General features: G+C 45.8%; 1 protein-coding gene across 8 annotated transcripts in view; it reads right to left on the reverse strand.

Annotated features, from left to right (window-relative positions):
• Nucleotides 1–20,474, reverse strand: part of HSF2BP (heat shock transcription factor 2 binding protein) — a 66,146-nt gene extending 45,672 nt beyond the window's left edge. Inside the window, exons 1-3 of one of the 8 annotated variants that reach the window (XR_003096069.1) lie at nt 20,321–20,471; nt 17,298–17,448; nt 4,908–5,011 (exon numbers count right to left, since the gene is read on the reverse strand). Coding sequence is in view for 7 of the 8 variants with exons in the window: in XM_006032821.3 (XP_006032883.2) it covers nt 4,908–5,011; nt 17,298–17,448; nt 20,321–20,464 (399 nt within the window). In the remaining variant the exon portion in view is untranslated. Of the gene's footprint in view, nt 1–4,907; nt 5,012–17,297; nt 17,449–18,212; nt 18,239–18,328; nt 18,447–18,755; nt 18,824–19,988; nt 20,136–20,320 lie in introns of those variants that run through there. The other 7 variants (XM_006032821.3, XM_006032822.3, XM_006032825.3 and 4 more) reach the window with 7 other exon arrangements.
• Nucleotides 20,475–23,478: the final 3,004 nt, after the last annotated feature.

Below are 23,478 nucleotides of genomic sequence, written 5' to 3' on the forward strand. Positions count from 1 at the left end.
GACGGGAAGAAAGATCGATAGGTGATCAGTCTATCGATCGGCAGCTGCAAGTCAGATAACTTCAGAGGCACTCTGCAGCGTGCTCAAAGCTCTTCGACTTGGGCGGAAGTCGCGCGGAATTTTAAACGGCCAGCGAGCCAATTACTAGCCGCCACGTGTGAATAATTTAGCACTGGCCAATAGCGGGGCACAAATTTACATTCGAATAGCGGGAACTCTGCACCGTGCATTTCTGTGCTGCAAAGAAGAAATGCATCCTGCAAAGGAAACTGCAAATTGGCGGGAACTCTCTCCTACACGCGGGTTCTCAATTGCAGCAGAACACTCTGCCGTGCAAAGGAGCTCTCATGTGGCCAGGAAATTCCATAGTGCCGAGGCACAAAAATCACTGGGTCATGACAGAGAGTACCTTGGGAAGCAGGAACAGAGGGTCAGCACAGGAAAGAATGCCAAATCAAGGGTGAAAAGAAGGGAATATGTACTCCATGTCAGGTGTCATCTACCCCTCTTTTATTTGGGGTCCTCATTTTCAAACACATCACAACACAACTGTCTTGTCCCCACCCTCCGCAATCCATGATATCCCACCCTCATAAATCTACACACACAAAGGGAGTGAAGTGAGCAGGATGTCTTTTATGACTTGCTGGAATAGAAAACAGACCAAAACTCAAACGAATAAAAAGTATCTTCACGATTTTACTGAAAATCTAATGACATTAGAGGTCTGTATCATAACGTTTGCAGTTGTAGGTTAAAAAATTCTGGAAGATTTAGTGCCATGTCCTATTATGCCTAATATATGTTTAGGTGTTACTTGGACATTTAAAGTTCTGATCCTATTCCAGCATTAGACATTAAGTGGCAAACTTTAAATCTTATCCCACTCTACATGTGCTGTGCAGGCACAAGAGACACCCTGTATGCCTACCTTAGCCCCTTACGCTCTCTTACAATCCTAATCTGCCCAGGAAAGCACATGAATTCTGGGCAAATCTCACTTAAATTCCTGAAATTTTACTTGCAAGAGGAGGGCCCACCCACATCTTAGCCTAATAGCCCAATGGTTAGACTGCATGACCAGGAAGTGGGAGACCCTGGTTCTGGCCCTCTTCAATTCCAAAAATGTTTTACTACACCATGTTTAGCTTGTACTGATCATACCTAATAAAGAATGCCTTGCATTCGAAAGCTTGTCTAACTCCATCCCAATGAAGCAGTTGGTCCAATAAAAGATATAACCCTAAGACATCCTTGCCTCTTGCATGATTCCTGGACCATCACAGCTACATCATTTTTAAACTACCATGAAAACTAAGTTAATTTTAAAATGGAGTCTGTTGTAAGTTTAAGAACAAAATGGCTAAGTTCAACCAGACTCATCAACTGTTCAACTACTACTCTTCACCAGCAGACTTTTCATTCTACTCAGGTATACTTAACCTTCCTCCCATCTTTTTCTTTTTTTGTACAGTCTTCATTCCACGCTTAAATTTTCCACCTAGGTGCTGATACTCAGTAGTAAGACACACAACTTCAGAGATGTCGTGACTAAATAATATAAATCCAAGAGCAAAGCCACAGCAAGTACTTCAAACAGTTAAATTGCCGTAACAAAAAAACACATGAAGTAGGGAAAACCAGAAATGACATTTAAAAGATTGGGAGGACTAATCAGGTCTGCAAAAACAGACAAATAACTTGGAAAGAAGCAACTGTACAATGGGTTCAGGTCCCTGAATAGTTACTATGCTATTCAGTGAGACTATCTCAGGGAAGGGTCAAACTTCATGACTGTAACAGTGTTAAACCACGCAACTACGGGATGACGGATGAAGAAAAGAACAGTGAACTAAATGTGACGTTTATGCTTCTTATTTAGCTCAGAATCAGAGAGCTTCTTAAATTCCCTAAACAGGCTGTAGAGGATTCCGAGGAAACTTTGGAACGAAAAATGATGATTCATTATTGACCAAGAGAAGAGTATTACCTATCCAGAAAGCCTATTTTCTCTCTTGCGTCCATACCAATGAATCACCGCTGTTTTCAAACAGCTTAATAAACATACAGAAAACAATTCAGTGCATTCCTGAGAATGCCTCAAGCTTATCATTTTGTCCCCAAAACTCCAGCATCAGCACTACTATGAAAGCATCACTACCTATGTCAACTGAAAGTGTGTTTTCTTTAACACCATAAAAAAATATTTTCTTTCATAATAACAGACAGAGATACACATTTGTTTTCATGCTAAAGATCCCAAAGGACTACTGCAAGACAATCTACTTTTGAAATGCAGCATAGACTATCAGTACAGATTCCACAAAACTGAAAATGGAAGGGAAAGCATTGGCTAAGTCAGTGGTGCTCAATACAGTCTGTGGACCAAATCCATTCCATGGGACTCCCCACAGATCCAGAAAATGGTGGCAGAGTGACGGTGTTGCCACCTCCATTGGTGGGAGAGGGATGGTGTTAGCATTACTTGTTGCAACTCCCCCGTTGCCAAATAACCAGACCAATGGGGAACCACACACTGGCCCGCAGACTAACCCCACACATGGAATCTCCTTGGCTAGGCGCCACACTACTCTGGCCGTCAGGCCAGAAGCTTGACTACCACTGGGCTAAAAACACCAAGAAAAATGCCTGCTCTTATTAAATAGATCACGTTTAATAGAAAGTCTCATTCAGGAGAAACCTTACACAGTAAGTTCTCTGGTATTCAGTTTGTCATGTTTTTATGAACAAGAGTTAAATCCTATCTGTCAGGATTTAAATCAGAAGCTTTAACACACATATTTCCACTCCAGTGCTTACACCACTGAGGACTTATTTATATGAGAAAATACAATTGAATACCTACTGGGGAACAAGCTATCCTGCAACACCTATTCCATACTTGCTCCCCCAGGGGACAATTATTTCAGAACAAGAGTGTCCGTATATGGAACTATTATGGAGTACTGTATTTATGTGAACACAAGGTGAGGTTTTTTCCCCCCAACTGGCATAGAGGCAAAAAGCCCCTCATCTTATAATCACATACAAGAAAATACAAAATACACTGTCTATATTAAACTGCTGCCAAAAACAGCATGAGCTCAGAAAATTAAACCAACTATGAAGCTCATTAAACACAGCCAACACTGAGCATAACTATAAAACACATGGCGCATACTTAGCAAACATGATGATGGGAACCTTTGGATTTTTTTACCTTTAAAAAACAAACAAACAGTGGGTATTCCCTCCAGAGGGAAATGGCACTGGGCCTGGAGGTACTGCAGTACTAGGCCAGCTCCGGGAGGACCAGCGCTAGCCCCAACACTCTCCCAGACATTCACTTTCTACTGGGAAAATCACTGCTCTCCCAGGTAAAACCACAAGTATACAGATGTTCAAGCTTTTTCTCCCAGAGTAAAAATGGCTCCCAAAGGAGAAAAAAAACCTGGGAACAACCAGGGTTAAACCACTCCCAGAAGAGTTTATCCTGGAGAGTGTACATCTGTACACATTCTAAAAAACACATACACTATGCTCAGCAACCGTGGCATGTGGTTTCACTGTGTACACTGAAATGCCCTTAAAAAGCTCTATATATTATCCAGTTTGAAAATGAAATGAAACATTAAATTCAAAGGGGATAATTCCTTCAAACAGCTCTAGATGTCAGCTATCTCAAAAGATAATTTAACAGCCTTGGAGAACATCCAAGCAGCCTTTTTTCATCTTGATACAAAGTGTACTTTGACACGGGTCCGCAATGATTTGCATTAAGCTGGATTCAAAATAGTAAAGGTCTAACTAAATAATACAAAAGAAAAACAAGCAAGCAGGACATTTACATCCCAGGGCAAAGCTAAGCTAAATGTGTTCTGTTGTTGCTGACATGCAGTTTACACAGCATGCAGGCTCACTAATTATGTTGGAGACAGTACAGATTATGGGACACAGTGGTAGAGTGCGTAAGGCATCAATTTATAACTTGAATCATAATTAAGACTGATCCCTAGTCAACCCAGCTCTAAAGATGTACCTGTCACACAGGCCAGGGGGTCAAAAAGCAGCTGGACATGATCCTAGTCACATCACTGCCTTGTGTCATGCTGGCTACAAAAACTGGCATCAACACAAGCTTGATAAGTTGATAGGCCCATGACAGACCTCTGACCTTTACTTAGATAAGGGTGGCCAATCTGTGGCATTGGCAGCCTCTGTGCATGACACTCCACAGATCAGGATAGGAACAGGCAGCAGAGCAGCAAATAGAGCAGGAAGCAGAACACAAAGCAGGAGATCAGGCAAGGAGTACAGGACAAGAAGCAGAAAACAGAGCAGTAGATTGGGCAGAGGAAGGGGATTGGAGTGGCACTTGGGGAGAGCAGAAGGTTAATTTGTTAAATGTCCACTAAAAGATTGGCTCCTACTGACTTAGACTATGACATATATTCATACCTAGCTGGGAAATAGTTAATTCATTATAGCAATACAATTATTATTTTGTGTTTGAAAACCGGAAATAAATAGTTATTTTAGAAATATGCAAAATAGCAAAAGGGAAAGAAAACCAAACCAAAGTGTGATTTTGGCATTGATGGTTTTCCTTTAAGAGGTCAGCTTTGAATAATCACGAATATTAAAATCATATTACACATTGGTATTCTTAGAATAGGCTCCTTTCTTTTCTAGAACCTTACAAAGAAAAAACATTAACAATTGAACTTTTTTGTGTACAATTAAACATTTACTTGGTTAGACAAAGACAAGGTCAAGAAGTTTCTAATGTTGTTCAGAATCCATAAAATGAAAATGGATTTTATCTTGGAAGAGTAAACTGTTAATTTCCCTGTACCTCTTATTAAAATTCAAGTATATACACAGCCCTTCTTTGTGAACAAACGTACCTTCTTCTCCCTTATGCAATCTGCCTGGGCTGTTTCCAGACGGGCTTTGAAGTGTTCACAATCCATTCTCAGCTGCTCTAGTTCTTGCTCTCTTTTCTCCATACCTATAAAAAGAATTTAAACAAATTAAATATGGAGGAGTTAAAAGCAGCCATTTACATTAAGGATGAGCATACCTTAGATGCAGTATGAAGAATCTATTTGAAATATTTGGTTGTGTGCCTCCTCCTTGTGGCTAGGGAAGTCTATAACAATTTTCCATGTTATTAAACGATTATTACAACAATGGCACTAAAGTAACACACACTTTTTTATTTAAACTGGGCAAAACAAGGTAAGTCAAAGCAAAGGGTAAAATTTATTTAATCACAACAATGCATACTATGCTTTGGGGACAAAGCATAGTATATTATAGTAGAGCTGAGCTCTGGTTTGCTCGCAACATTTATGTTCATATAGTTTACTTTCTATTTTTTAATTGCTGCAGATCATCTGGCTCCTTTTTACTGAGGTGTAGCAGTATGGTGACATTCCCTGAGCAAAATCAGGATACTACAGATGTGTTAAATCAATGTTTATAGTGTGCTAGATAAATGCTAAGAATATCAGGTGACAGACAGGTATAACAACTGTATGGATATCAAATGATACAGATACAAGCTATTAACAATACAGCTATTACCTCTGCATGATTTTATAGCAATGTAATAGTAGCTAGTATCAAAACTGCTCAAACTTTGACCCTGTTTCAAGGGTCAAAGTTAGGGTGACTTAGCTCACTTGTATCACTACAGGTTCATATAAACATACCAGGTAGGAGTGCACCGATAAAGATTTTCTTGACCAGTACCAATGGCCGATTATTAACTAGCCATACTGGCAGATACCAATACAATAGCCAATTTACAGGGATGCAGCCTGGCAGCTTGGAGAGCAGTGCCCTGCAGGTAAGTCTGTGAGGGAGGGAAGGGGCGGCAGGGGGGCAGGGGGAAAGGGGGCAGGTTGAGGCCCCCACAGTGAGGGAGTGGGGCAGGGGCAGGCACTGCCCAGTTGGAGCCGCACATGCGGCCCCGGGGCCAGGAGCAGGACAAAGCCACAGGTGGCTCGTCCAGGGGGCACAGGGAGAGGTGGCTCCCCACCACAACACGCACCCCTGGGAGAGGAATAGGAACATGTGCCCCCCCTGGATTTGAGCACAGGGCAAGGTCAGGCTGCCCCCTGTAGGTTCGGGGTCTGTACCAGCCTCTTCCCAGCAGAAGAGCTGGACCAGGGCTGCACTCAGAGCAGGTGGGGGAGGGGAAGGGCAGAGGCAGTGCTGGTGGGCTACAGCCACCCCAAAATTCCCCATAGCAACCCCTACCAGTGCTGCAGATTTCATAGTTTTCATAGACATTTGGACTGGAAGGGACCTCAGAGGATCACTGAGTCCAGCCCCTGCCCCATGGGCAGGAAGTCAGCAGGGATCATAGGATCCCAGCAAGGTAACCATCCAAGTGTGTCTTGAAGGCGTTCAAAGTGGGTGCTTGAACCACCTCTGGTGGCAGTCTATTCCAAACCTTGGTGGCTCGAACAGTAAAGAAGTTCTTCCTTATGTCCAGCCTGAATCAGTTGCGGTGGAGTTTGTGACCATTTGATCTTGTCATGCCCTGGGGCACTCTGGTGAACAGACATTCCCCAGATCCTGATGGGCACTCCTGATAAACTTACAGGTGGCCACCAGATCACCCCTGAGCCTGAGCTTTTCTAGGCTGAAGAGTCCCATGGCTCTCAGCCTCTCATCATAATGTCTGTTTTCCTGACCTCTGATCATGCGCGTGGCTCTCCTCTGCACTGTCAAGCTTCTCCACATCCTTTTTGAATTGTGGAGCCAAAAACTGGACGCAGTACTTCAGCTGCGGCCTCACCAAGGCCGAGTACGACGGGAGAATGACGTCCGGGATTTGCTTGAGAAGCATCTATGGATGCAAGCCAGAGTTTTGCCCGCTTTACTAGTTGCAGCATCACATTGAAGGCTCATGTTCATCTTGTGGTCAATCATGACCCCCAAGTCCCTTTCATCTGTAGTGCTAACCAGTGTAGCACTGCCGAGCCTGTAAAGATGCTGCAGGTTTTCCTCACGAGATGGAGAACCTTGCATTTTTCAGTGTTGAACACTATCAGGTTCTCATCCACCCATTTCATGAGCCTGTCAAGATCTGCCTGGATCATCCTCCTGTCCTCAGGTGTGGATGCTTTATCCCAGAGTTTGGTGTCATCGGCAAACTTGGCCAGTCTGCTTCTGACACCAATGTCCACATCATTGATGAAAGTGTTAAATGGTATGGGCCCTAGGACAGAGCCTTGAGGGACCACACTGGTGACCACACAGCAAGATGTTTGGCTTTCATCAACCACCACCCTCTGGGTCCTACAGCGGAGCCAGTTCTCCAGGCAGCAGATCGTGGTGAGGTTGAGGCTGCAATTAGTCAGTTTTACCAAGAGGTGATCATGGGATACCAGATCAAAGGCTTTTAAAAGTCAAGATATACAACATCAATGCCTTCCCCCCTGTCCAGGTTATAGGTCACCTGGTCGTAAAAGGAAATGAGATTGGTCAAGCAAGACCTACCCGCAACAAACCCATGCTGGCTATCCCTCAGGATACTGCCGTCAGCTAGTCTGTTAAGGATGGCCTCTTTGATAATCTTTTCCAAGACCTTCCCTAGGATAGAGGTCAGGCTGATGGGCCTGTAGTTTGCCGGATCTACTTTTCTCCCTTTCTTGAAGATTGGCACAACATTGGCCTTCTTCCAATCTTCGGGCACTTCACCAGAGCAACAGGATTTCTCAAAGATCCGTGCCAGGGGCTGAGCTATGGTGCTTGCCAGCTCCTTGAGTACCCTTGGGTGTAAAGCGTCAGGGCCGGCTGACTTGAAGGTATCCAGCCTGTCAAGGTGTTCCTTCACGAGGTCAGCTTCGATGGAGGGTAAGGAATCTCCCTCATCCAGGCCTCCCTCACCCACAGTGGGCAGAGGCGTCCCATGGGACTAATGAAAAACTGGTGCAAAGTACCTATTTAGCAAATCTGCTTTTTCCTGGGCATCGGTTGTCAGTTGTCCCATCTGGTTTAGCAGGGGTCCAATGTTGCCCTTGCTTTTCCTCCGACTCCCCACATATCTAAAAAAGGACATTTTATTATACTTGATATTTGTAGCTAGCTGGAGTTCCATTGCAGCCTTGGCTTTCCTGGTTTGCTCGCTGCAGGTCTGAACCAGAGCAGAGTATTCCTCCTTGGTGCTGGTTCCAGTCCTATATCCTTTGTAGGTCTTCCTTTTAAGACACAGGAGGTCCGCCAGTTCCCTGGAGAGCCAAGGGGGCTGCTGTGCCCTTTTGCTGCCTTTCCTCCGAGATGGGATGGACTTTGCTTGTGCATCCAGGATTGCTCCCTTGAGGAGCAGCCACTTGTCCTGAACTCCCCTCCCCTTTGGGTTGTGGCCCTTTAGGGCCTCACTGACAAGCCTCCTGAGCTTGTCAAAGTCAGCTTTCCTGAAGTCAAGGACTTCTGTATTACTGACTGACTTGCCAGCTTTATGGCAGATGGTGAAGATGATCAGCTCGTGGTCACTGTCACCCAGCTTGCCTTTGGTTGCTGATTAGGTCCTCCCCGGTTGCCAGCACAAGGTCGAGCAGCACTTTACTTCTCGCTGGCCCATAGACTTCCTGAGTCAGATAGAGGTCATCTACGTATCAGAGAAAGCTTTGTGACCGCTCAGATTTGGCTGAGCGCTCCTCCCACGAGTTTTCTGGGTAGTTGAAGTCTCTCATGACAATCATGCATCGGGAGCACACGGCCTCAGCTAATTCCCTGGCAAACTCCTGGTCAAGGTCTTGCTCCTGGGTAGGGGGTCTGTAGTAGACTCCCACCATAGTACCCCCTGTGCCGTGTTCTCCATGGATTTTAACCCAGAGTGTCTCAAAGTCATCCACCGTGGGTGCCAATGTCGGCTTGCAAGGATGCATAGCTTTCCTTGACATAGAGAACTACACCTCCGCCCTTTTTTGATCCCTCCTCTTACAGGGTATAGCCGTCTATACCTATGGCCCAGTTATGGGTGGAGTCCCACCAAGTCTCCATTATCCCTACGACATCATAGTTATTTGCGTTTAGCTGGAGGACAAGTTCCTCCTGTTTATTCCCCAAGCTCCTGGCATTTGTGTATAGGCACGCAAGTGTCCCCGTGGGGGCCCTTGCCTTGCCTACAGATTGTTCCAGGGCTGCAGCAGGGGTGGGCTCCCTTAAATGCCTTGGCCTACTGGCTTTCATAGATTCATAGAAGTAGGGTCAGAAGGGACCTTGTAGATCATCAAGTCCAACCCCCTGCCCTGGGCAGGAGAGAAAACTGGGCTGATGACCCCAGCCAGGTAGACATCAAGCCTCCTCTTAAAGACCCCCAGGGTAGAAGCCATCATCACTTCTCTTGGAAGTTGGTTTCAGATCCTAGCTGTCCTGACTGTGAAGTAGTGCCTTCGGATGTCTAGTCTAAACCTACTCTCTAACAATTTGTGGCCGCTATTTGTTACCCCGGGGCGTACTAGGGGGAACAGGGTCTCTCCCAAACCCTACTGGTCCACCCTGGTGAGTTTATAGACAGCCACCAAGCCCCCCCTCAGCCTTCTCTTGCGAAGGCTGAACAGGTTAAGGTCCTGTAGCCTCTCCTTGTAGGGCCTGCCCTGCTGCCCCCTGACCATGCAAGTGGCCCTCCTTTGGACCTTCTCAATGCTGTCCACATCCCTCCTGAAGTGCGATGCCCAGAACTGAACACAGCACTTCAGCTGCGGCCTGACCAATGTCGCACAGAGGGGGAGGATCACCTCCTTGGCCCTGCCTGAGATGCATCTGTGGATGCACGACAAGGTACAGTTAGCCTTACTGACCGTGACCTCGCATTGTTGACCCATGTTCATCTTGGAATCAATAATGACTCCAAGATCTCTTTCCGCCACTGTGCTCTCAAGAAGGGAGTTTCCCAGCTTATAAGTGTGCTGCTGGTTCCCACTGTCCAAGTGCAGCACCCTGCACTTGTCAGTATTGAAACCCATCCTATTTTCGTGAGCCCACCCCTATAACCTGTCCAGGTCCTGCTGTAATCTGTCCTTCCCTACTAGCGTGCCCACCTCACCCAAAATCTTGGTATCATCAGCAAATTTAAACAGGCTGCTTTTTACCCTGTCGTCCAAGTCACTAATAAAGAAATGGAACAGTGCGAGCCCAAGGACCAAGCCCTGGAGAATTCCACTGACCACTTCCCTCCAGGTCTAAAAAAACCCGTCCACTACTACCCTCTGAGTACGACCCTTCAGCCAATTAGCAATCCATCTGACTATGTAAGTATCAATGCCACAGTCACCTAGTTTTTTGATGAGAATGGGGTGGGAGACAGTGTCAAAGGCCTTGCTAAAGTCCAGAAAGACTACATCCACCGCGACACCTGCGTTCAATGCTTTTGTGACCTGACTGTAGAAGGCAATCAGGTTGGTCTGACAGGACCTGCCCCTAATGAAACTGTGCTGGTTGCCCTTGAGCATCATCCCTGCTGCTGGCCCATCACAGATGTGCTTCTTGATGATCTTCTCAAAGAGTTTCCCCAGGATTGAAGTAAGACTAATGGGCCTATAGTTGCCCGGGTCCTCCCTCTTCCCTTTTTTGAAGATGGGGACCACACTGGCTTTCTTCCAGTCATCTGGCACCTGGCCAGAGCACCACAAGTGCTCATAAAGCCATGCCAGGAGCCCCGCCATAACCCCTGCCAATTCCCTCAACACCTTGGGGTGGAGAGCATCTGGACCTGCTGATTTGAACACGTCCAGCCCCTCCAGAAGCTCTCTAACCCGATCCTCCCTGACCTTAGACCTGGCGGTGTTTCTCCCAAGTCCATCTGGAATCCTGGTCAGGGAGTCCCGGTCCCTGCACAGGAAAATGGAGGAGAAGAATTTGTTAAAGAGGTCTGCTTTCTCCTCTGGTGCAACCACCAGATTGCCAGGTATATCCTGCAGGGGCCCCACATTATCTTTGATCCTTGATGCTAGCCCTAGCTCCGTATCTGCCTTAGCTTTTCTAACAGCCCACCTACAGACCCAAGCGGTAGAGGTATACTCCTCTTTGGTGATAGCCCCTCCCTTCCACCGGGTGTATGCCTCCTTTTTGGCAATCAGGCATTCACGAATGCCCTTGGTGAGCCAGGGGGACTTTTGGGCACTCTTGCCCCCCTTGCTTCTTGTTAGGATTGTCACCCCTTGGGCTCTGAGTACTGTCTCCTTAAGGAACGACCACTCGCCTTGGGCATTGAGTTCCCCTACTCTCGAGGACCCCAGCACCTCTCCCACTAATTTCAACTCATTGAAGTTGGCCCTCTTAAAGTCTAGGGCTACTGCCTTGCTGCAGGACCTTGGCACCCTGTGCTGGATGGTGAATTCCAGCAAGCGATGATTGCTATTGCCCAGGTGGTTGAGGACCTGGAGCCCTCTTACCAGGTCATCACCTGTGGCCAGGGTTGCTCTGCAGGCCAGCAGTGGCAGTAGTCCCCCCATCCCCCAGCAGGCTTAGTTTAAAGCCAGGTGGAACAGGTCAGCCAGCCTGGCTGAGAAGAGCCTCCTCCCCAGTGGAGAGAGGTGGAGGCCGTCCCTTCCCAGCAGCTCGTTGCCTCTCTCACCAAAGAGCGGACTGTGATCATGGAAGCCAAAGCCTTCCCGATGACACCAGCGCCGCAGTCTTTGGTTAACTACCTGGATCCTCCTCTCCCTCCTCAGCCTATACCCCGAGACCTTCTTTCTATTTCCCACTTCAGGTCCTTCACCTTTTGCCCTCTCCTTCAAATCTTTTCCTTTTTTCTGGAGAGATGATCCTTGGCAGTCTCCCTGAGATAACCTGAACTACCACAGACAGTCCTTGGTGTTCAGTTTACCTAGCTTGTGTGCACCTCTGAAAATAGCTACTACTGAAAAGCAGTGTCTCAGGTACTGAGTGTCACCATTAGCTTTGCCTAGAGTTGCCATTTTCAGTTCTCAAAGCAAATGAGACACAAGTTCAAAGAATTCAGTATTAAAAATGGCCAGTCCTTTTTGACTATCGATGATGTAAAGTTTCCACAATGAAGTGTTATGGGGGCCTCAGTGTGGCGGGCCCTGGGGCCCTTGACCACCTTGGTCCAACCCCGTGGCTAGATAGAATGGGAGGTCCCCGAGTCCTCCCTTGTCCTGGAGGGAGACCAAGGTCTATCCTCTACCTCCCGGGGGAGAAGGGCCTGGCAGTAGGAGTCGATCTCCTGCTCACAGTCCCTGATGGCACGCAGTCTCTGGACTGTGGCCTGGAGCTTCTCCAGCTGGCACGCCAGAGACCCCAGTAGGGAGCAGACCTCACAAGGGGAGGTGGCCATGCTCCTGGGCCCCAGAGCCTGAAAAAGCAACAGGCAGCCCCCGCAGCCAAGGGCCAGAGGGAGCACTCCGTCTGCGTGGAGCTCGGAACCATGGGCTCGCAGCAGAGCCAGGACCAAACTTCACGCAGCATTTATCAGTGACATTACTGGCTACACTGGCCAAAAAAGCTGATTGCTGATGTTAATTTTCCTTTTATCAGTACTGATCCGATACGCAGCTGATATACCAGTGCATCTCTAATAACACGTACAGTTCAACAGTTGTTGTGCACTTCCTTGTCCACACCCTTTTTAGAAAGACTACCAACATACCCTCAATTTAAGGCTGACTAAAAATAATATGAATCTTTTAAAAAGAAAAGAAAAAAAGCACAATCATATCAACAAAACTGATATCCTAAAGCATCAGGAATAAGGCTTATTATTAAAAGTGTTATTATTTGACATGGGTACCAATGGCTGGCATTCCAATTGACACTGATCGGAAGGACAATTCTGAGCCACCTCTAAGAAATACACCTCAATTCATCCAGCACTTTTTCACCAGTCTTATGTTTTTTGTGGCATGTTGGTGTTCTTCCATCTGGGTGTTTGGCAGGTTGTTTGCTGTCCTTTCTATACTGCAAAAAGCATTTTACATTGTTTATGGTTAGCTTCAATGAGAAATTATTTTTCTATTCTGGTATCTGATACTATGATTGGTGGAAAAAAAAACTGATATCAACCCCATCCATCTCCTTCATCTCATGTACCCCATGTTTGAAAGACAGGCTGATTTTTAAACCACTAACTCTGTTACTGGTACTCTGAAGTGATCCCTTAGGGCTTCATGCAGCCTTGCAGCATCACCATGCGCACTATTTACAATGCTTGTGTCCGGCTGCTCGAACCTGAAGAACAAATAACTCCACCTCCCCTTGCCCTCTGGAAGGCAAGGCATTCCTTTGGTTTCACAATGGTTGTTCAGGACACCACAGTCTGCAACAACTCCAGATATACCGTGTACCTGATTTATGTCCCGCCTGCTCAGGAGATCTTCAGTGCCTCTTTCAGACACCTAACATCACTCTCTACCACTGCTGGGCACCTGCATGTTTCCTTGGTGTACTCAGAGGTGAAATTACTATATCTAATGGTGCAGAATTTAACTCTGACCATGTGACAACACATTCTGGGTAGCATGGGAACCTGAAGAATGTATGTCTGAATATTTATAAGAGTTTATCTAACAAAATTGCCTCTGCCAGTATGGAGTGAAGAGGTTTAACTTGGCCTGTACCACTAAACACAGTTGTATTGGAAAGATACATCAAAGGCTTTCATACCACTGCTGAAGGAAGATACCCATCAATAACCGCAAATTCATCACTTCCCTGATACAAAAGACATCTGCTGTCTTTTGTAGCACACATCTATCAACCGTGTCCCAAGATAATGGAACATCAACTTATTGACAGACTTCTAAAGTGACCACTTGAGATTGGTGATAAACTGCTTTAAAAATCCACCTGGTTGTTGCTGACTACCACAAAGTGAAAAGTGACAAGGGTTCTTCTACAGAAGTGACGCCAATTCCAAGGATTATCTGATTTCCTGACGAGAGGATGAAGAAGTTTCTCCTTGCTTATTTATGGTAGGCATTGCTGACATACTGTTGCAGATTTTAACAGACAAGCATAACAAGAAAAAATGCTACACAGCTGACCTGAATTCCACCACATTTATACATAGCTCCAAGTCCCTGTATGAATCCAAGTGGACTCCCCAGGCTCTCTCAAATATTTGTGATAAACGCCATGCTCACAGAAGGGGTTATAAACTGTATCCCTCTCTGGAGGTCATTGGAGTCTAGCCACCAGTACAATACGAAGAGAACAAGATAGTATTAGGACTTACTTTCCCTTCAGATACTTTGATGGGGGAATAAGCTGACTTGAACCAAAAATGGAATAATCTCAGGTGAAATCTGGCAAGTGGCACCATATATATACAACTGAACATATGGACTAATAATGTGAGGCAAATCCAAACTAGTGTGATTTCACTATCTTCAAGAATAACAGGAGTGAGAGAAATCAGTCCTCTGAAAGATAAGCCCTCACTGACATAGAAACTATTCTAGCCCTCATGAATGCTATTGTCTGTGATGGGGTAAGTGACCATTTTGTGTAGTTTACCAGAAGGTCTAACTGATAGGAGGAACTGCATAACCAAAGCTTGTTAAACTCTCCTATTACAATCTGCCTCTGACTAAACTATCTTCGCAATACAAACACAGATGCCCTCTTTCTTTATTGTATTATCACCATGAGTAAGCATCTTGTTTAGCCTCTTGATCTTACAGAGAGGCCAAATAGCAGAAACATATACTGGTAGTGACTGGGTACCACTGGAAATACCACCTATGAAGTAGGACATGGCCATATACTTCCTGTAAGTCAAAAAGGCACAAACTAGTCTTGAGGCAGAACTGATGGAATGAGTTACCATATTGATGCAGAGACCATGTATTATATTTGTTCAGTCTCTTCAGGTCTATGATAGGTTAAAAACTCTACTTTATTTGAAACCAAGATTTATCACAAGCAGATGGCTTCTATCCAATACTCTTTTGTATGGAGCAGTCACAGACATTAATGTCTAATCCCAATATATCAGCTGTGATCTGACCATTCAAATGAAAGAGTCAAGCAATTTCCAATAATCTTCTCTGTGTTACCCTGGAGGTTTCTCCTGAAACTCCTGTCAAATTTTGTGGATTTCTCATTTTTTGAGTACCTTTTCTGGACCCAACCTTTCCTTAGACTGCAAAAACAACCAGCCCCTGTGACAGATGAGCATATCGGTGTTAAATACCTTTCAATATTACTTTAAACTGATTTTCTACTTGTTTCAAAGTTGGGGAGAAGCTGAGCAAAGCTAAAAATGTCAGACTCCTTTTGCTAGCTCCAGTTAAGCCCTATTTAATTGGAGAGCAACTGTGGCATTAAGAATTGGGAGGATGACAAATGCTTCCATATGCTTTCTTGAATAAGCCACCATTGGTTCACTGTCCTAGGTTTCAGCTACACCCTGGGGAGGACTTTAAAGTCACCAATGGCCAATGCTGGAGCCAACCTGACTACCTCTTCAGGTAAAGACAAAGACTCCTGTGACACTGAAAGGGGTTGACAGAAACATTTTAAAACTCTCCCAGCATTCTCATAAGTATTGTCCACAGACTCAAGTGCAAGTACTTATTGATCCACTACTAGATACATGGAAAAGCAGAACCCAGCAAAATATTTTGTGATAAGGAGGTAAAACAAATAAGATGCTGGTAGGAATACAGTTGACCAGGCCATTCCATCTGTGCTCAGCATGAGACAGTAACTTCGTTTGAGTCCCTTCCCAACATTTCCGAATTGAATGGAAAGCTGGTAGCGCTATCAGATGCAGTCCTAGTACCCAAGCTATCAAGAATGAACTGGCACCTGATGTGGAAAGGATGAAAAGTAAAAAATGTAAACGTTTTTCTTGGAAGGAAAATTCTCAAAAAAAAAAAAAAAAAAAATCTGTTTTGAGAGAACCCCATCCCAAGGAACCATCTCTATCAGAAGCCAGACAGCCAGGGGAGTCTGCAAAGCTGGCAACCTGAGTATCAGAAGGTGTATGAAAAGTCATGGCACCTTTCTGTGAAGATATCTTTTAGACTGTTGAATGCACTACCATAAAACTCTTCATTTTCGATAGCCTTTCTCTGCTAAACAGATCACCAAAATACAGTAAAGCTCTGAAAACGCTCGACTGTTAAATCAATGCTAAATTCCCAGAGCAGCCTAAAATTAAGAGGACAAAACATACTTTAAAGGTACCATAGCCTCACCACACTCTCAACTGCAAGTTCTGAACCAACCCCTCAAATACCATACTGTTTTATATACTGGTACAGGTTTCCCTCGCTTTATGCTGTACATGCATTCCTGGAAAACGGTGCATAACTCAAATTTACATAAAGGAAACCTACTTTACAACATAACAAATAGGGATATGTTCCAAGACCTCGACTGTACTGACAATCCGGACCCATTTCTACCACTTTTACAAGACTATTTTGGTAATCACCAACAGCACACAGTACACACAATCACAGGCCACTATCATAATGGGGATGGCAACTACTAGGGGTGCACTTATAGAGATTTTGGGAGCCAATACCAACAGCAGATATTTAAGGAGGCATATCGGCTGATACCAGTCTGATATCTGATACAGCTGCCTCCAGGTGGTAAGTCTGTTGTGGGGGGGGAGGGGAGAGGGGCAGTGATAAATTTCCATGTATAGAATCTAATTATTGGAATGCTATCTTAAATTCACCCTCCCCTACCACTGCAGAGGTGCAGGCAGTGGCAGGGGAGCAGGTAGCATGGGGCAGACAGTGGGGGAGTCAAGCAGCCTAACCCTTGCCCCCTACCACTTACCCTCCCTGCTGCCTGCCCTCACTATCCGCATGCCTCCACCTCCTAGCACCATCTGAAATTTGTAAAGACTTACTAGCAATTAAAAAAAAATGCAAAAGTATGCATATCTTAAAATATGCATATCTTAAAATATATTTTGCAAATCACTTAAAATCATGTTTAAAAAAAGGCTTTTCCCATTTTTGCAAAGCAGAATGAATATTTTCCTGACCTAATTTCTCTGACCTTCCATTTTGCCTGAAAATGGCAGCTTACACTGAATAAATAAAGTCTTTACTTTCAGCTATTTTTCAATTTGAGGCTTGTTATTGTAATTTTTATTAAATTGTAATAAAAATTAAAATGTTTATTTATTGCTGGACACAAATCCAGTTAATTCTTAAAAACACTGAAGTTGTTTTTTACTGGAACATCTTAAGCAGGAACAAAACTCTAAAGCTATTTATTCAAATTGTGCTCTATGTATTCAGAACAGTAGTGAAAGTATTTACAATTGCTGCTAATGTAACAGAACTCACTTGTTTCAATAACATCCAATTTCTGGAAGCTCTCCAAGACATTGCCATTCAGTATTTTGGGTAAGAAATCCCGTAATTGCATCACTTCAGTTGTGAGCCTCTCCAAATCTCTTTTTTTGACTCTAACAAATTCCACTTTGGTCTCAGCCTTCTGAAACAGGAAATAGAACAAATCTTTGCTAATATACAATGATCCTTGATTTGCATTCCAGTACCAATCCCCCCAAATTCCTTTCTATGCACAAATCCATCTCCCTCCATTCAGTAACATTTTTAAATTTTATTTTGAAAGCAAAATATATCTAGGAGGTTTTTCAAACCAAGGGCCTCAGAGACAGGAACTCAATTCTAATCCCAATCATGTTGCATTATGACCGGAGGCAAAACACATTCCCTCTCTCCGTGTCAATTTCCACCTCTGAAAAGGGTTTCATTTACCTCACTGACTACACTTAAAATTAATTGGTCATTTATACAGCACTCCAAAAATATGAAGAGCTATACACACACTTAGCTTTTACCTTCTGAGAATGCCCTCTGGTTCTAGTGTAGCTTTCAGTATTTTTAAAAAAATTATTCCAAGACTTTCTAAACGTCTAGCCATCCTGTTAAATTGGGATGATTCTTTGACTGAAAATAGTTACAGTCCCTACAAAAAAATTAATTATATATATATTTTTTTAATTAAATTACATTCATTAGCCAAGCAAGCATAGAAGTGATTTCATTCTGAGTTAAGACCAGCAAAAGGTTAGGTACAGAGGAGTTGCAGCCTATTGCTATGGTATTTTTTTCAGTTCTGGAGTCTGAGTGTGAATCCTGATTTAAAAACACAATTTAAAAAAAGAAATTAACAATAAAATAAATCAGGGCTGCTGGGCAAAGGGCCTGCTATTATTTTATGTAATAACATACCAATTAAAACAGAGGTTGGTAGCCTTTTACTGCCACAGGCCAGAATTTGCAACCTGGCCACCTGTTGTAGGCCACAATTTTCCACCTTCCAAAGAACCCGAACTGCCTGCACTTACCTTCACCATTGATCCCCAGCCCCATCAGCAGTGAGGGTAAGCCCAGGCACAAAAGAGCAGCAGGGAGGGCTGTGGGGCAGTGCAATGAAGAGAGGATGGGCAGTCCAGCATAGATGCATGCCACTGTGAGCCAGGTGAGACCTTTGCAGGCTAGATCCAACCTCTGTGGGCCATAGCTAGCACACAACCAGCAACTGCAGGTTGCTGACTTCTGTGTTAGAGGAAAACAGAGTTCAATTCTCTGCTCATCTGGAGGTATTTCTCAGCTCTAAGGAATGTGCCCTGGCCATAAGGTTATACAGGCTAGCCCAGCTAAGGACACTCTTCACCCCTTCTGCAGAAGGTAAGCACCTTGCATTTTTTGCTGCACACCAGAGGTTAAGAAGAAAAGATAGGATGACTTTAGTCTAGTGATTAAGGCACTTACTTAGGAATGGGAAATCCCGTGTTCTAGTCCATGTGTCCAGTACTGTATCTACATTTTTCCCAATTGCTATTATATAAAATAAAGAAACAGTTCTAAGATAAGGAACTGGAATCCAAGAATACCAATTCCCAGATAAGTGCCTTAACCACAGATTCTTCCTCCCGCTTCAAAAACCAACTCTCTCCGTCTCTCATCTGATGAATCTAACAGTCTTGGCTGTACCATGCATAGCTTTAAGAGGAAGTAAGAGACACCAGACCCTAGCCAGACTTTTCCAGTCTGATAGACAGGGCATTCTCCTGGCACTAGAAACATGGGCTTGAAGCCCCTCAGGCTGAGAGCCTTGAACATGGGTCTCTGACTTTTTATGTAAGCGCTCTAGGTAGGCATCACTGGTTCCTCCAGAGGCCATGTTTTAAAAAAAAGAACATATTTTTCAGAGAAATCCAATCCTGTCAGTGTGTTACTGTGCCTCTTATGGGACTCAAAGTAGGCTGATGCCTAGTTTCTGGATCCAGGCTTAGATAGCAGATGGGCACCAGAATGGAAAGAATTGCACAAAGGAAAGAAACCAGGGAACTTTCTAGTGAGCACAAAGCACTAAATGTGTTTATGCATCTCCAAGAAGTGGCAGCAGCTTAAGGGAGGGCTTTCCAGATTGCAATTTTGGACTTTGGTGCCTAAACTCCCAAGTAAGACTTTTGCTGGATCTTGACCCACATCCAAGACACCCTGCTTAAGCAACAGAGTGAAAATAAAGGTATAAAAAGTAAAATTATTTACTTAGATTGTAAGCTGCTTGGGACAGAGACCAGCTACTTGTTGCAGGCTGGTACAATGCATGGGGTCAGTGGATCTGGGGATCCTAAATCCCAGCAGATAAAATTTAAATTGGCGAGATCAGGGGATGGCAACCTATGGCCCATGGGCCTGATCCAGCCCACAGAGTTACCACATCGGGTGGCCATAGGATTCAGCTGCTCTCTCCATGATGTCATGGAGACTAGTGCCAGCTGCAGGCAGGTCCTGCCCCCCGGGGCCAACCTCTGGCCCTAAGCAGGTCATTCCAGCCTGCCGCTGGATGAGATCTCTTCACGGTCAAACCTCATGAGACTGCAGGGGACTGGAGCAGAAATAAGGCTGCTGGGGTCTAAATCCAGTGGTGCTCAACGTGTTTGCCTGGCAAGCTGGTTGGGCAGTGCCCGGCCACATCTAGTGGCCCCGATCCAGTACCTGTGAAAGATGTGGCAGAGCCCCATCCAGCCACATGGAGGGGGCAGGAGGCAGCCCACCCCAATGCAGCCGTGTGAGAAAAGGTTTGACACAGCCCTGTAAGGGGGCAAGGCCAGGCCCTGATACAGCTGCGCAGGGGGAGAGGGCAGCCCGCCAGGACACGTGCCCCCTCTCCCTCAGCATGGCTCCTCCGACGGGACCGCCCCTCCCCCCCAGGCGGCGCGAGGCAGAGGGCGGTGACGTCACCATCCCCAGCGGATCTCAAAGGCCGCCGCGGGAGCTCGCGGCGTTGCAGCTGCCGCGGCCAACTGCACCCCGCGCATGCGCACTACCTGACTGTCGCCTGCGAACCCCGCGCTCCGCTTCATAGCACCAGCCTCGCCTCGCCGCCCGCCCCGCCGCCACGTGACTTTGCTTCTGCCCACCCCCAGCCGTGGTGGGCGGAGCTTGAAGTCAGCGCCTTCTACAGAGCCCATCCCCTCTGCGCGTGCGTTACTCCCCGAGCCTCGCACCACCACCACGTGACTCCGTCTCTGTCGCTCCACCCCCGTGGGCGGGGCTTGGAACGCGCGTTCTACAGAGCCCCGCCCCCTCCCTCCTTGGAGGGAGGGGGGAGTATAGTTATGGACAGGGTTAGTTCTAGCCGTGGGCTGGGGGAGTGCGTGAAGTGTTGGTTTAAACCCTAAAGCGGACCCCAAATGGGGATACAGCATCAGGGGATAAGCGCTGTGGGTTGGGAGTGAGGGGCCATGCTGAGGAAATGGGGCCAAAAATGGGCTTATGCTGAGGAAAAGTTTGGGATGCACTGCCCTAAGGAGCCTGAGGCTCCTGTCCTTTCCAGCTTGGGGGTCAGGGGTCTTGATCCAGGTGTCCTTGGGAGTCTTGTTTTTCCTGGGCCCAATGCTTCCCTGCAGCCAGGAGTTCCCCGGGTGCTTGATGGCAAGTGGTGAATGCTAGGGTGGCTGTCATAGAGGACAGTCCAGTCGTCCTCTGTCCTCTATCGACATGAAACCCGATGCCTTGAAGAGAAAAGTAGAGGACATAAAGGTGTTGGATTTCGTATCAATAGAGGAAAGAGGATGGAGTAGCAGAAAACCGGACTGTCCTCTATGATGGCCACCCTAGGTGAATCCTAGAGTCCCAGAGAAGCCAGGGATCTCCAGAGGGCATCTAGTCCAATCGCAGTCCTGTACAAGGCATGCTATACAAACCATTATCTCAACTGGACGTAATAAAATTCCCCCTATTGCTGACACAAGACAGAGCTAGTGCCCGAACCTGCCACAGCTCAAGCAGGGGAACCTCAGCAGCCAACATCCTGATTCTATGAGATGTTGTCAACAGATGCTCAAGAGAGGCCATGCCCCCCACCACCTGTACCAGCCTGACCATGGGTACAATTCATTCCTGATTCCAGATGTGGTGATGGGTCTACCCTGAGCCAAGGGGCCAGACCCTCTAGCCAGGAACCTCTGACTTTGGCCCCAGCAGGAGCATTGGCACAGCCTGTCGGCCTGTAAGCTGCCTTGACCTAGCCAATGCCATTTTGTGGAACGGGCACCACATTTGCTGCAAGGAGAGGAGCACTTAGGCAGCATAAACAACTGTTGTAGGCAAAACAAAATATAGATAGCTGTGGGATGTAGAAAAACCTAATGGAATAGGAAAGCAAAATGAGCCCAAAGATAACTCGGTCAGTAATAAGAAAGTTGAAAAAAACCCCAGAATGGGGAGTGACGGATTATGAGAAAAAAACAGCAGTCAGTCAATGGTAATGGGTGAGAGCATATAGCATGACCGCATATGGGACATACAAAAGAGGGCTGACTGTAAAAGGGTAGAAAAGCCTAAGGAAAAAAATTAAGTTTGGGAAGCTGTCACTGAGCAAGAGAAGACTATGCTGGTTGAAACCACACCCGTCCAGTGCCATGACAACACCTGGCTAGCTGAGTTGTCATGCATCGTTCAGAAAGCCTACCTAAGAATACTTTTATGGACTATTGAAGGTTGATTAATAGCTTGATAGACTGTTTGGGGATGTGTTTAAATACTGGTATTGCTTATGTGTTCAATAAATTAGGACTTGAGACCAGAATAGGGTCACCGATCATTTTATTCCATTCACACCACCCCTTAGTCAAAATTGAGTTTAATAAGCCCAGCCCCAACCCCCAGGCTTGGCTGCAGCCAGCACCCAATGCCTCTAAGGGAGGCTTAAAAATACCCTGACATGTAGCAGATAGGACATGCAGGGTGGGGAAGGGACAACAGCAAAGCCCAGACGCATGGGAAATACTCATAGTAGAACACAGGCATAGCTACACCTAGATCATCCCCAACCAATGGCTGCCCACGCTCTTCTTGAACACCTCTGGTGATGGAGAGTCCACAACTTCCCTAGACAGTCTACTCCACTGCCTCGCTGTTCTAATAGTGAAGACTTTTTCCAGATATCCAATCTAAAGTTACTTTGCTGCAACTTCAACCCATTGGTCTGCAACCTCCTCTCTTGCAGAGAGAGAAAAAGTGCTTTCCCTCTTCTTTATGGCAGCCCTTCAAATATTTGAAGACTGCTTTCATGTCCCCTCTTTAACACCTTTTCCACAAGCTGAATATGCCTGGCTCCTTTATTAGGGACCAATAAAAGTAGTTGGTCCCATAAAAAATATCGCCCTAAGGAAGCTTTGCCTGTCATGCACATTATTTTTTATGCTTTAATTGTATGCCCTCTCACTGGCCTCTTTCCACAAACAAGCCATCCCAAATTTATTCACAGGAGATTTTTTTCCCCCATTTCACTCACCGTTCCTTTTGCCTTTTCCCACCTACCCTCTCCTTCTGCAATACCACTTTGAGATAGGTAACAAATACTTCCTGCAACACTTTAGATCAGGGCTGTCCAACTGGCAGCCCATGATTCCCAAGGAGTTAAACTGCTGCCTCTAGGCTCCTGGTCTGGATGCCACTCCTGCCTTTGCTTTTAGCTGCTGCTGCCAAGAGTCCCCAGACTCCCCCCGCCTTCCTCCAGTTTCCACTGCCTGTCCTAACCCATGGGGGCAAGGTGGAATGGCACAGCTTGTAGGGCTGAGAAAGTCTGTGGCTAGAGGATACCAAGGACCACACAGCATCTACACTGGTTCGGTGCAGCAGGAGTCACTTTCTGTGCAGTAGATTTATAGATTCATAGATGTTAGGGCCGGAAGGGACCTCAATAGGTCATTGAGTCCGACCCCCTGCATAAGCAAGAAAGTGTGCTGGGTTCAGATTGTCACAACCCAAGGGTGTGATTTTGTTTGTGTGCACTTTGGCACTGCTAAATTATTTCCCGCCACAAGGAGCTTTCTTTGCAGGGTGCATTTCTTAGTTGCAAAGAGAAATGCACGGTGCAAAGGAGTTCCCTCCACCCACATGCAAATTTGTGTCCCACTATTGGCCAGTTCTAAATTATTCCCACGTGGCGGCTAGTGATTGTCTTGCCAGCCGTATAAAA

The sequence above is a fragment of the Alligator sinensis genome, unplaced genomic scaffold (genome assembly GCF_000455745.1).
Source record: "Alligator sinensis unplaced genomic scaffold, ASM45574v1 scaffold643_2, whole genome shotgun sequence".
Classification (NCBI taxonomy): Eukaryota; Metazoa; Chordata; order Crocodylia; family Alligatoridae; genus Alligator; species Alligator sinensis.